This window comes from Rutilus rutilus (assembly GCF_951802725.1).
Source record: "Rutilus rutilus genome assembly, chromosome: 13".
NCBI lineage: Eukaryota > Metazoa > Chordata > Actinopteri > Cypriniformes > Leuciscidae > Rutilus > Rutilus rutilus.
This window is the reverse complement of record NC_140218.1, coordinates 2488847-2503750: the sequence shown is the minus strand read 5'-3', so window position 1 is coordinate 2503750 and position 14904 is coordinate 2488847. Positions and strand designations below refer to the sequence as shown.

Genomic DNA, 14904 nt, shown 5'->3' with positions numbered 1-14904 from the left:
TCTAGAGGAGATGTTGAGGGAAGCAGAGAGAGGAGAGATTCCCAAGACTCTCACTCAGATGTACACACACTTCCTGCTCATTCAGACCAACATCAAACATGAGAAGGACTATGAGAAGAAAGTGAAAGATGAAGACATGATTGTCAAACTGGGGAAACTGGCTTATCTGCAGCTTGTGAAAGGCAACCTGATCTTCTATGAGGAAGACCTGAGCGAGTGTGGCATTGATGAGGCAGAAGCATCAGTTTACTCAGGATTGTGCACTCAGATCTTCAGAGAGGAGTTGGGCTTGTGTCAGGGGAAAGTCTTCAGCTTTGTTCATCTGAGCATTCAGGAACATCTAGCAGCTCTATATGTGCATCTCTCCTTTATCAACAATAACATCAATGTGTTTGACCAGATTACCAAACCAACTAATGGAGGCAGAGTTTCCCTATCGGATCTCCATCAGAGAGCTGTGGATGAGGCTTTACACAGTAAAAATGGGCATCTGGACCTTTTCCTTCGTTTCCTTCTGGGTCTGTCAGTGAAGTCTAACCAGAGTCTCTTACAAGAACTGAAGACACAGACAGCAAACAGCTCTCACAACAATACGAGAACAGCTGACTATATTAAAGAAAAGATCAGTGAGAATCCCTCTCCAGATAAATACATCAGTCTGTTTCACTGTCTGAATGAACTGGGTGATCTTTCTCTAGTGAACGAAGCTAAACCTCATACGAGCTCTGGAGGATTACGTGCTGTGAAACTCTCCTCGTCTCAGTGGTCAGCTTTAGTGTTTGTGTTGTTGTCCTCAGAGAAGACACTGCAGGAGTTTGACCTGAGCAGCTTAATTGGAGACAGAGATGATCGGTAAGTAACACTGAGTGCAATCATTACAGTCTAAAACATTATGAACAAAGAGAAACTCAGAGATCAGAGGTGTTTAAATCACGGGGCACAGACTGATTTCTGGGATATTGTAGATCATTTGCGTGTGTTCCTCAAACCGTGGCTGTGTCCTAGTAAGACTGCATATCTCGACTGCCACGTCATCAAGCGCCTCTGAAGGCCGTCTCAGTTTGAAGGATGTTTTGAAGACATTCATTTTGTGTCTTTAATTCAGCTCATTTTGAAGGATGCATCAAGTATATCCTTCGTGTTCTTCAATCTCCCACAATCCTTTGCACACATTCTAATTAATGTAAAAGAACTGATGGAAAACGAGTCGGCACTGAGTTTATCTGAGTTCATTATGAGACCAAATGTAAGACACAGATAATGTATTCGGAGATGAAGGCATACATGTTATCTTTTGTTTCTGTGTAAATGAATCACTGAACACTAAACTGACAATAATGTAAGACACTGGGAGACACAGACGGCTGTCAGTCACTGTATTGCATTCATAAAAAAGGCAGTTAATATAAAGATATTTAATAGGAAGTATTTTTCCTAAATTAAGTTTTAATATTATTATTATACAAGAGAAGTATTAAGAAAATAAATTAGATTAATGTCTCATCATCATTTTTATTTATGACCAGGTGCTGGCAATATTATGGACAATGAATCACATTTTCACACATTTTGTGCGCATCATTTCCTGTGACAATAAAACTAAGTAAATTATTAAATTAACAAGTATGTAAATAAGCAAGTAACAAGCAAACAAACTCGTGTGCTTAGTTTCTACGAATAATTTGCTGATGCAGGTACAAAGACTTTTTTCTTGCCCCCCCGCCCGACTCGGGAGTAAAATGTCTCCATGGTGATAACCATAGCAACCGACAGGACAAACAAACCTGATGTGTCATAATAGTGTTGTAGTGTAAATGCAGACTAATAGCCCTGCCACAGCAACACTAACGAGAAGAAGAGACTAATCAGTGACGGCTGAATACGAGGCTTCTACAGTTATAGATATAAAACCACTTTTTCACATGTCCTTTATAAAGCAGTGTTTCATTAAAACAATTATTTGAGGGTATTTAGGAAGGTATAATGTATTATTTACTTATGATATGAATTATTATTATTATATTATTATTATTATTATTAGTAGCATTAATAATTAACTTTAACTTTAATTAAGTTTAAATCATTTTTATTTTCAATTAGTGGCACACAGAACACAGGAGATGAAGTTCTCCAGAAGCTGATGCCTGTGGTTACAGCAACTAGATTCGCTTGGTAAGGAACACTGAGAACAAGCATCACTGTTAAAACATTATAACAGTTCTTACTTAAACATTATAAATTAATGGTTTAACAAAAAAATATGAGTCACACTTCAGCTCTTACCTATCTGACCTGATTTGTGATTTACTTAACCATTTTTTATGATATATGTGTGAGAAATGTATATTCAAATATATGCATTTGTAATGTATGCATATAAACATTTATATTTAATGTATGTAATGTATTCAATGTATTCCATTTGATCAGTTTCATATAATCTTTCTCCCTCACATAGAGACATAATCTCTTCCAATAACAGTTAATTTTACTGATATATTGAATTAATTAAAAAAAGAGATATTGCACAAATTATAAACACAATCAAGAAAAGCTAAGATTTCTGTTTTGATCTGAGAGAGTGAAGAGTGTGTCATTGTTCTCTACAGGTTGGAGAGGTGTGGTGTGACAGATGAAGGTTGTGCTGCTCTGGCTTCAGCTCTGAGATCAAACCCCTCACACCTGAGATATCTGTATCTGTCTGATAATAATCTAGGAGACTCAGGAGTGAAGCTGTTCTCTGCTGTACTGGCGAATCCTCGCTGTAAACTGGAGACACTGGGGTAAGATCATACGTTACTTTCACATGAAACTGTCACTAGGGGCGTTTCCATTACAGATTTGTGCAAAACTTTTGCCATTTTTTTCTTTAAATGTCGACAAAAAGCTGTTGCGAAATGACGCCGTTTCCATTAACTGATGTTATGCGACTAAAACTTCATTTTTTCCTCTTTCGATTAGTAAAACCAAAAATCATGTTAACGGACGTTGGTAGGATTATGTATATCCCAGCCACTGCACTGGCCATTATTATTAATGGAAGGAGATGTGTGTGTGTTTCCAAGCATTAATGGTGAGGAACGACCCTTATTATACTTGTGAGCGGCACATATGAGGAGTTTCTGGGTGTTTCTCCCTCAGTTCTGCTTCAAGGTCTTGATTGTGGCATTTATTTGAGGTTTAGAATCCATTATTCCTGTAATTCTTTTGCCTTATATGAATTTAATAAAGAGCTCTGTCTCGTATTCTGTCCAAACACACTGCGTCGTCTACGTCAGGTGACTGTAAATGTGCAAACACTGTTTCCATTGCAGTTTTGCGAAATATTTCTTTTTTGAATGGCCTGAAAAACCTCCTCATGTGAGCATAAAAACTTTTTTTCCATAAATGGGAGGTTTTGCGAAATTGACAATTTCAATTTGCACAATTTGAAGGGTAATGGAAACGCGGCTACTGTGAATTCATAAAGTATAATCAAAATGGAATAAAATGCAGGGAAATAACTACTATTTCATTAATTACAAGCAAAGCTTTTAAAGGGGTCATATAATGGTACATGCACTTTTACAAGTTGATTGCACTGAAATGTCTGTTGGCAGTGCCTGTACACAACCATCCTATCATGATTAAAATCCATCCAGTGGTTTTGTTTTAATCTCCTTATATGTTTGACCATCTATGAAATCAAGCCGTTCGATATTGTGACGTCATAAGATCGTACGCCCCTCCCGCGATTGTGATTGACAGCCGTGCTTCAACACAAGACCCGCCCTGAGCAAGCTGTGACAGCCGTCGTCATAGTAGTCCGCCATTGTTGATATGCTGGAGTAGAATGGCGTCTACACGATTGTGGTGTTTTGTTCTTAGATGTAATAAGGAACACAGCAGTCATTTGGATGTTCCTAAATCTCAGCCGTTATAGATGCAGTGGCTGAGTTTTGTTTTTGAAGCGATATGCCCTAAGGATTGACGCGGGGATTCCCTCACGGGGATTCCCCACGATCGTCCATGCTTTCATGTTTACGCGAATCATTTCACACCAGACAGCTTTACAAACGAGAAAAAATGGATCGGTACCAACGTGTTACTGCTGAACCTCCAGAAGATGTGAGTGTAATGTTTTATTAACCTTTATATTAGTATTTATATTAATCTTTGCGAAATTTGCAAACCTTGCTGCAGGCTTCACGATGAATGCATCTAAGGTTTACACTCAGGGTACATTACAGCATGTTTTCTATGTACGACGTTCTCAATATAATTCATAATCCCACTTTTATAATGAACAACGCGTGGTTATTGTGTTACAAACGGTGTACGCACAGAACAGAGGGGCGGGGTGAGCAAAGCTCATTATCATTTAAAGACACATGCACTGAAACGGCGTGCTGAAAACAGAGCTGTTTTTGACCAGGTAAAATTAGTGTTTTCTTACAATACTAATGAGAATTTTTAATTAAAGTATATTACAAACTTTTAATTTAGACCCTAAAGAATCATATTAGCTTGTACAAAAATGGCATTATATGACCCCTTTAAAACAACATGATCAAATTCAGCAAATTATTTTTACGTCTGTTCATATGATGTAAGAGAATTCATATTTGTAAAGCGTTTGCTCTATTTATCAAAACGACTCCATCTACACCTGGTCACATAAATGTGTTTTTGCAAAACGGATTTAAATCCGATCTTCAATTCCCGCGCTATATGCAGATTTAATGGAGGGCACGTCACCGAAAGCAACAGATATGAGCTGCATTTTATTGATCATCAGCTAAAATTTCTAAATCAAAGACCACAATAAGAGAGAGCAGCAACAGTACTGGAAGATCATTTCATTTCTTTACTTTTAATGATGATGATTGTGTGTTAAGCGTCTGCGACTTACTTTCACTTTGATTTGCGATAGTTTGAACGTTGTCTTGATGAACAGATGCTCAGCTGCTTGTCTGCGGTGATGCGTGTTGCAGTAGCATCGTCATATCTGGCTATAACATGACATATAGCCTATCACACGCTCTCACACGCTTATTTTTTTAGCATTTTTGGGAGGAGTAAAATTTCCATTTGTGGTTTCAACAACCAGATGCATTTCCACTTGTCCAGTTTGGTCTGAAATGCGGCCCAGACCTCCTCCTGAAGTGGTTTGAGCGATCGGATTCAAATCCGTCTCGAATGCGTTTCGGAGGGCATTTACACCTGGTCTTTTCACAGAAAACGCATGAAGTGGCCAGGTGTAAACAGCCCCTAAATCATCCACCATCAAAAATCGTGATATCGCATAAGCACAAGTATAAAACGACTGTTATCATGTCTGAAAACAAACACAAGTAACGGAGTTTACAAAACTGTATCGCACGCGTGCTACAGTGGGACATTTATTCATCGCACAGACCAATCTTAGTGTAGATATATGTCGCACTGTACAGCCCTGTTCACAGATCCAGTTTCTCTTTTTTAATCTTCCCCTTAACATTTAAAGGAATCTACATGTGTGTGTGTGTGTGTGTGTGTGTGTGTGTGGGAGTGCTCAAATATGGCTTCTGGAGAGCAAATGAAGGATAAAATATGAATTACTAAACAGACATTAATTAAGAAGTTCCCCATACTTTTAGAGTTACAACTAAAACCACTAGAGGCAGCAGTGTATAAGAGATGAACTGACAGCTAGTAAATCTTTGAACATGGAGTGCTAATGATAATAAATGTAATATGTCAGGCTCACAATTTTTACAATTGAAGTGCTATAAAAGTTGTAGAAATTACAAATTCAATGTGCATTGTATTAAAAAAATCTTTATTGATATGCAAATAGACAATAGACATCGAGCAAAAGAAAAATGCATTTTGTTTCTTTATATGCAGCCCAATGTTATCCAATGAGTTGTTTGCATTATTTAGGTATTTTATTTTAATTGTATTAGATTTTTGGTAACACTTTACAATAAGGTCTCATTTGTTAATGCATTAACTAACATGAACTAACAGAGAGCAATAGCCTTTATTAATGTTAGTTAATAAAATATTAGTGTTCATGTTAGTTCACAGTGCATGTTAACAGATACAACTTTGTCTAAAGTTGTCAACATTTTGTTAAAATTGTTAAAAATGGCTTATAAAATGTTGAGCTTAACATTAACTAAGATTAATAAATGCTGTAGAATATTGTTCATTAATTGTTGGTTCATGTTAACTAATGCTAACAAAATGAAACCTTAGCCCATTATAAAGTGTTACCATTTTTTAATAAAGAAAGTTGGCCATAGGAGTGTAAAATTAATTTTAAAAGTTAAGGAATCTTTCCTGTAGCTCAAACAGTAGAGTGTTGCCGCTTGCAACGCCAAGGTCATGAGTTCGATTCCCAGGGAAAGCAAGAACTGATAGGAATGTAAATCTGTATCTTGAAATGCAATGTAAGTCGCTTTGGATAAAAGCGTAAATGTAAATAATGTACACTGGCTCAAACTAGGCTACTGTATTGTATATGTTTGATTTAAATTTGTAAACTTATTGGTTGCAATCTGAAACTACATGTAGGCTAACTCCTTTAACTTAATTTTTTTTTAAATAAAAAAACCCAAATAACTACAAACAATGTAACATAAACACACATAAACACAACGGAGATCGGACAAAGACTGAAGGAAAGGGAGCATCTTATATAGCAGACAGAAACGAGATCATTAATCAGACACCGCTGGGACAAATGAACTCAATGATAGTAACCATAGAAACGAAGGAATGGACGGAAAAGAAAAGGAAAACAGGAACCAATCAAAACACAAACTGAAAGTCCAAACATGAACGGACACGTTATCTACAACTACACGTGACAGTACCCCTTCTCCCGAAGACACTTAACGTGTAATTAAACGCAATGCGTTTGTAATCTGGGCTCGTCTGCTATTCTGTAGGCTGCATATGCTTTATTAATAAGGTGTGCACAGAATTTGATCTTTTAACATGACTGTCTTAGTACATTAAGCCACGAGACGTGTTTTTCTCGTTATAAGCGGTAATGTCCTGTATTGGGGGCTGCTGCTATTTGCTTCAGCTTTTCAAACATAGAAGTATGATAAAGACATGATAAAGACATGATAGGCTATATACATTTTATGTGGATAAAGGCATATTTTGTACATTACTACACATGTCCTTAAAAGGTCTAGAAAATATATAGATTTAACGACATAACATCTCATTATTATGACAAAAGATGTCGTTAAAATTACATAACATCTCGTTATTACGTCATAATTGAGTGGATAAAATAATATGTATGTGTCAGCAATACACCACCGTACAAACTGCCTTGAGATCAGGCTGAACTATTAGGCCGACACTTCTGAATACACAATACAAACACAAACACAAACACATAAATATGCTGTTTAAAGCTCTTGTGGTTCAGGATCAGGGTGGACACACTGGAGTGTAGAAGCTAAAAACTGCAGTGTAATGCCACAAAACACACACACACACACACACACACACACACACACACACACACACAAACACACCTGTAGTGTAATGGCACGTTCTAGGCAACCTGTAACCCGTGTTTTTCCAACTCGTAACTGGGAGTACATCGATCGAGTTCACGGGTGGGAAGTCACGGGTTTGACTGCCGTTCCAGTGCACTTTCACAGCTAAGGTTGGAAAAACATGGGTACAGGTTGCCTGGAATGCGGCATAAATGTACGACCACTTTCAAAAAATAAAAGCTTTGACGTGACCATTTTGTCGTATTTTTGTGTTAATGGAATTAAACTAAAACCTTTTTATTTCTATTTATTTGATGTTTTGTTGGGAAAATAAATATTAGACAGATTCTTCTAAAAAAGGCTGAAATATATTTCACTAAAATATTACAGATTAAAACACGAAAGAAACCGTGCTGAGTTTCAGCTCATTGTGGCGCGCTCCAAACATCTATAAAGGAAACAGAGACATTACGTTTGTTTCCGTTATTTTACAAAATCTGAATATCCTTTGTAAATTTATGAATTATGTCTTGCTTTTATCTGTATGAGCATAAATTACGGAGCAAGAGTTTACTCTCTTGGAAGGAATAAATCCAGTGGTCGCGCCGCCGCCTCTGAATAAAATACAGTCAACCAAACATATAAAATGTTCCAGCGCTCAATCTGAATAGTCTGTAATATAATCTGTGGCGTTCAGCGTGTCCACCGCCTCACTGCGCTGTTATATGGGGAAGATGATATTTTACGTCAATAATGCCGAGTACAAAGCTTAGCCTACATAATAGGCCTAATAGTTCAGCTTGATTCGCAAATCATGAAACATCTGGATTCGTGCCGAATGAGGAATGTAGGCTTTTTCACTTTAAATTAATTCGTTTGGCATCTTATTTAGTTTTATTTAAATAAAAAACCTGTTCCTCACCTTGAATATATATCCATAGAAGCTGGCATGGCATTAAACAAAGAAAAGAGAGATATTAATAGTAGTAGTAGTAGTAGTAGTAGTAGTAGTATTATAGCCTAAATATTATTATTATTATAAACTTGGCTACAAAAAAAAGTTAAACAAAATAACGTTATTAATCTGTATTTGTTCTAATCAAACCGGTTTCTGAACATTTATAATACAGAAGAAACGCAGGATCAGAAACGTTAAAATAGGACTGGTTCTGCTCGAGTGAACCGGGGGATTTTATTCATTTATTCATTTTTACAGATTGTACTTTTAAAGGGACACTCCACCCATTTGCATTAAAGGCAGGGTAGGTAGAAATGGTCTAAAAATTTTATTTTTCAAATTTGTTTAAACTTTATGTACATATCAATACATAATTAAAATGTAAGTACTCTGAAAAAGAAAGTATCAAAATCGAGTGTCTGTAGACCTCTCACGACTGTTTTAAAGACATCTCATTATTTCCATTCACTCCACCCCCTCATTTCTGTGCTTCTTCCAAAGCCACGCCCCCAAAACACATGAACGCGCGACTCCGACCGCTGAGCTAGAGGACGCATTATTTACCTGAGACAAGCGGAGGGGAAGGGGCATTTTTTTGCCTGGTTTGCCTTCACTAACTGCATATGCCGGTACTGTAAATTTAGATTGCTCTTTCTCTGCCATTGTTTTGGTATTCCTAGGTTCAGTGCCTTCTTCTTCTTCTTCGATAGATTTTATTGGCAGCTTGCAAACATAGTGCATTACCGCCATCTACTGGACGGAGGTGTGATCAGGTTCCGTGCCTCTCGCACTCCTCAAATCAAACGGTCGCGCGCAAGTGGGCAGGTGCTGTGTGGCAAAAGGGTGGTTGCCATGGTTGCGAGAGAGTGACAGTCGCCTAAGCCAATCCTTTGATTCGTCCCGAATCGAAATAATGAGCTGTGTTTAATACAGATTAAACGGTCTAGAGTCACTTGATTTTTATACTCTTTTTTTCAGAGTTCTTACATTTTAATTATGTATTGATATATATAGAAAGTTTTAACAAATTTGGATCTTTAATTTTTAATAAATCCTACCTACCCTGCCTTTAAGCTTTGCATTGTTAGAAACCCAGTCATACTATTGAATGGTCGTGCAACACTCTCTCATTTTCCCCTGAGACGGGAGAAATCCGTTATTTTCCTCTTACACTTCCTCCTACAATAACGCAAAAATCGTCATTTTGCGTCATTGTAGGAGGAAGTGTAAGAGGGGGGGATTTCTGTTGAGACTACAGACACTCGTTCCTCATCTTTCCCAGGGGGCGGGACCCGCTCACGCTACAGACCTATTACAGATCAGTGGGTGGGACTTTACTCTCTGAAACTGAAAGCAATATCCTCCATCTTGTTTGAAGCTAAGCTAACAGGCGCTGTGGAGACAGATGTAAAGTTATGACAATAGCGGAGGAGAGTGCTCAATATGATATAGAAGAAGAGGATTTCTGAAGTCTGATGCTTGAATCAGGTGTTTGTGGCTACCATTACAAGCCGCATTATAGCGAAGAGCAGCCGAGGCAGAAGACCTGCCTGCCGCGGACGAGGAGCCCGGACTGACTCGAGTTAGGGCGGACTGGTGGCGCCGGTGATCTCACTATGCAACTACGAACCGCTACGAACACAGAGATAGAGACCGTCTGTGGCAAAGAATTTCAACGATGACAATTTCTCCTGGACGAAATCTCTGAATCAGACGAGGACACGGACGTTTGTGTTGAGAACTATCATAGTTTCGCACCGCATATGTTCTGACTGAACATCCAGGTACCATGCAATAATTCAGCTTTTCGAAAGATATACAAACGAGGAGTAATGCACTAATGAGTTCGCCAACTAACTAGACATTTTGTGTGAAATGAATTTCAAGCTCTGGTGGTAGCTAGACTTGTAGAGGGAAGAGTGATTTCTCTTATAAGAAGATATGCGCTTTCTGGATTAGTGGGAGTGGCTTGCGGAGCTGTGCAATGTGGTGCATTGTGGGAGTTGTTGTCTTTCACACAAATGCGTCCTGAAGTTATTTTTTGTCTTTCCTCGGTCACGAAGGCACCAAATTCAAAATTTATTTTACATTTCGGCTACATATATGACCCACTTTAAATAAAAAACAATGTTCAAATGGGTGGAATGCCCCTTTAAGTGGCCAATGAATGAACAATTTTATTAAAATATTTTAATATGTCTGAAAAGTTCATATCTTTGGCAAAGATAGACATTAAAATGCAATATCATTTTATGTTAGACTGACATAAGTCACATTTTCGTCATTGTGTCCTTGCAAAAGATCTTTTATATGTTATTTAAATGTCAAAGAAATGAATTCACAGTGTAATAATTCCACAATGTGGGAATTAGGGTTGCTAAAATGGGACGGATATTTGCACTTATAAGTTCACTAAAAAGTTATTGTAACACTCTTTTATGCTACAAACGCCCATGACAAGCATGTAAAAACCATTGATCACTGAATCATTAATATTTTATTTCTATTTGAGCTGTTCATAAACAATATATTCTACTTAAAAATGTGTTTCTCACACGTTTATGAGCTCGCCGCTTGCTGTCAATACACACCAGAGAGAGTTTAACACATCGCTGCACATTATTGTCTTCAGTGCCGCTATAACTGAGAGAGAAACAGGACTGCCCCCTACTGGTGATGTACGGCATGTGCCAGAGAACTTCACCACGGCCGAATCGCCCAATCCCTTTCCCTGTGATTCTTAATGGACACATCTGCACAACTTTTGATTTAAAACATGTATTAATAAATGTTGAAATGAACATCAACTAAGATTAATAAATGTTGTAGAAGAATCTGTCATGGTTCGTTCATGTTAACTAATGTAGTGAACTAGTGTGTAACAAATGAAACCTTATTGTAGTGTAAGCAAATAATCATCTCTGTGAGTCCATGTAATGCAAGTGGGTTCAGAAACCACACAAAGTGAACATGACGGTAATCCATAAACCCCAGCTGATGAATCAGTGCTTCTGAAGTGAAACAAATATTTCAAACTTTTTACAATATAAACCTTTGCTTCCGGCCAACACACACACATTCAGGAGTTCATGTTTGTCTTAAACGTCAGCACGTTCTGAAGCGTGATATAAGCGAACTGTGAAACTGTGTGCCGCTCATCTTCCGCATCACTTCTGGTGTGAGCTTCAGAACGCACTTGTGTCGCTTCACGCCGATATCATTAACCCGTGTGCGACCATTGGCTGGAAGTGAGTGTTTATAACACTCTTATGGAAAATGAAACAAAGTGAACATGATGGTAATACAAAAAGAAAAAAATATATCCATATATCTGGATCTGAAGTCTCTTCTGCTCACCAAGGCTGCATTTATTTGATTAAAAATACAAAAGAACAGTAATGTTATTAAATATTATGACAATTTAAGATAACTGTTTTTTTATTTTAATATATTTTCAAATGTAATTTATTCCTGTGATCAAAGCTGAATCTCAGCATCATTACTCCAGTCTTCAGTGTCACATGATCCTTCAGAAATCATTCTGATATGATGATTTGATGCTCAAGAAACATTCATTATTATTATTATCAATGTTGAAAACAGTCGTGTACAATTTTCTTTCAGGATTCTTTGATGAATAGAAAGTTACACTTTACTATATATTCACGTAGAAAAGAGCTGTTTTACATTGGAATAATATTTCACAATATTACTGTTATTTTTAATGAAATAAATGCAGCAGAAGAGACTTCTTTTTAAAACCTTAAAGATATTAGCGATCCCGCACGTTTGGCTGGTAGTGTATCTGCATGTGTTGCTCTGGAATCATCATTCGTCTCCACAACTGCATAATTACACCAGTTGTCTGTAATATGATGGTATTGTATTATACAATAAGCGAGTACATCATGAATGGCTTTTTTCAAAGCGTGTTTTTGTCCTATCCTGAATCACTACGGTAAGCCTGTAATAAGCGTTTAGACTCGGACTACTTTACAGCGGTCGGGTCGCACCGCGGCGGAGTAACGTTAGCCCAGCGCCTGCGGGACTCACCGCGTCAGAGACATAAACAGAGAGAAGTTTATTAACTGATAGAGCGCTGATTCATCCAGTAGTGAAACAAGTGAAGTCTTTATGAATCAATCATTCAAACCCATTTTAAAAATAGTATGTTTCACCTGTCTGGATCTTACATGTGTGTTCAAGCATATTCTCCCCTTTCTGAGAGGGTGTTCTCCACTGCTGGAGACACTGTAAGCTATAGGAGAGTCCCACATTCTCCAAGAGGATGCAGAAATGTTTATTTTCCTTATTTTTGCAAAAGTTTGTTGACATTACCAGTCTGTTAAACTCATTTGACAAGTATAAGAAATAAACACACACAGGATTGTGCATTTTCCCCTTACTGCTGTGTTTTATTAGTTGTTTTAATCATTTTATTGAATGGGAACCGGAACCGGAAAATGTCTTACGATTCCCAACCCGCTGTTCCCAATAAGCTGTTTCATGACGACTCTCTCTGGGTCAGCGGCAGCGCCAACACAGATTTAAAATATCGCGATATGATTTTGTCAAAGGTTTAATAGACAGACGAATGTGAAGAAGATGGTGTGTGTGTTTGAATGGAGATCACAGTATTTTAACCCTCTGGGGACCAAAAACGCGCCCGCGCGTTTTGCTTGTTTTTTTTTTTAGCAATGAAAATAAACACTAAATGCTCTGTTAATTTTGATCTTTCATTTTCGTGTAATACATCAATCGATCCTGTTCAGTTTCTTTTCTTTTTTTCTGTATACTCACAATAAAAATAAAGTGTTTTGCTTTTTGACAAATAATGAAAAATTAACATGATGCGATTTCTGCCTTCTCTCTGTCAGTAAACTCCCATTTGAAACGCGTTCGAAAATGATCTATAACTCCGCGAAAATTCAGTCAAACAGGCAAACAGACCCACGGGCATAAAGCTTGAGATCGCATCTTTTAAATGAAGTAATTTATATAAAAACAAATATTCTCAGCTTCTGTAATCTGTACAAAAAGAGAGCGACTCCAGTCGAGCTCATTACGAGCCATTCAAAAGTAATTCGACCACTCCCCGGAGAGCGCGTGCTATTCAAACGCAAATTCTGAGAACGCCCACATCAGCTGTAAACAAAGCGCGTTGCAATCGAGTGAGACATAATATAGCCTACCTTATGGAGAAAAGTTTCATCAGAACAGTGCTGATATGAGGAGCAATATCTCCTGATATGAGGAGCAGATCCCGCTGAGGAGTGAGGTAGGCTGTTTTCTTTTCTCAAGTGTTGAATGTGGAATAACGTTATGGAATAACGTTAGTGTAGGCCTATGCAAACCGCAAAAAGATGAATCGCATTTCTATAATATGACTCGCCTTTCTGTGAGATGAATGAAGGGTACATATTTGTAAAGACTGTTTAGCCTAAATATGAATCGCGCGTCTGTGTGTGAAAGAATAAACTGCTTTGCTATAGCCTACTGAGATGAGTAAAAATCGACTGGAATATGTTGAAATAAAATGTATTTGTATAAGCAACGTATTAAACTGCAAATTAGCATTTATATGCCCTAATATTTCATAAAAACAACGTTACAGTCAGTCACTTGTTGACTAGATTTGGGTACAGTTTTTAGGCTACTGTAGAATATACTGCCACATCAAATAGCCTAAGCTTTTGTTTAGCAATTTCTGCTCATATCTAACGTTATATATATATATAACTATATTATTTATATATATATATATATATATATATTTGCTATATTCAAACTAATGAATACATATGATAAAATGTAGGCCTATAATCTTTTTTCTTTTTCTTTTTTACAAAGAAAGAGTACACTTGAAATATTGTTGAAATTGTAATTATTGTTGTAATTGTAACATTTTTAATAAAATAGCAAAACATATTTACAAGAGAGATGTAAGCGAAATCTTAAATGGTCAATATAAGTCTTCTTCTAAATACATCTTTTGTCCTTGCATTGTGGCCCAGTCAGTGTCACACCTGAATGAATGGCTAATTATGCAGAGTCATTATGCAGAGTGGGTGGGACATTGTAATCTAAGGTGTAAACTACTCCTCCCCCTCGCATATTGGCTTTCCAAGCAAAACCTGTTTTACACCATTTAAATCAATGTATTTTTTTTTTTTGTGAACGATAAAGCAAGACTATTTTCACATAATTTTGAAGCTAGAACTGAAAGGGACAACATCCATTAGTCAAAAGTCTTGTGGACACATATTTAATATGTGTTTTGTGGTCTTAATTCAGCAACTTTCATTTTAATTTTTTCCAATAACCACGCATAAACATTATTCTCTTAAAAATACAAACATCTACATACACGTTGCTCGCATATTATGGTAGCCCTGTTTGTGCTATATAAAGTGAATTTACACCTTTGCCATTAACATGTTTATAAATAACTGAAAAAAG

General features: G+C 37.1%; 1 protein-coding gene across 1 annotated transcript in view; it reads left to right on the top strand.

Moving 5' to 3' along the window:
- The window catches only part of LOC311302520 (uncharacterized protein), a 747744-nt gene that overhangs the window by 308242 nt on the left and 424598 nt on the right, over positions 1 to 14904 (top strand). Inside the window, exon 12 of the mRNA XM_084428465.1 lies at positions 2610 to 2783. Within this exon, the coding sequence (XP_084284591.1) occupies positions 2610 to 2783 (174 nt within the window). The remainder of the gene's footprint in view (positions 1 to 2609; positions 2784 to 14904) is intronic.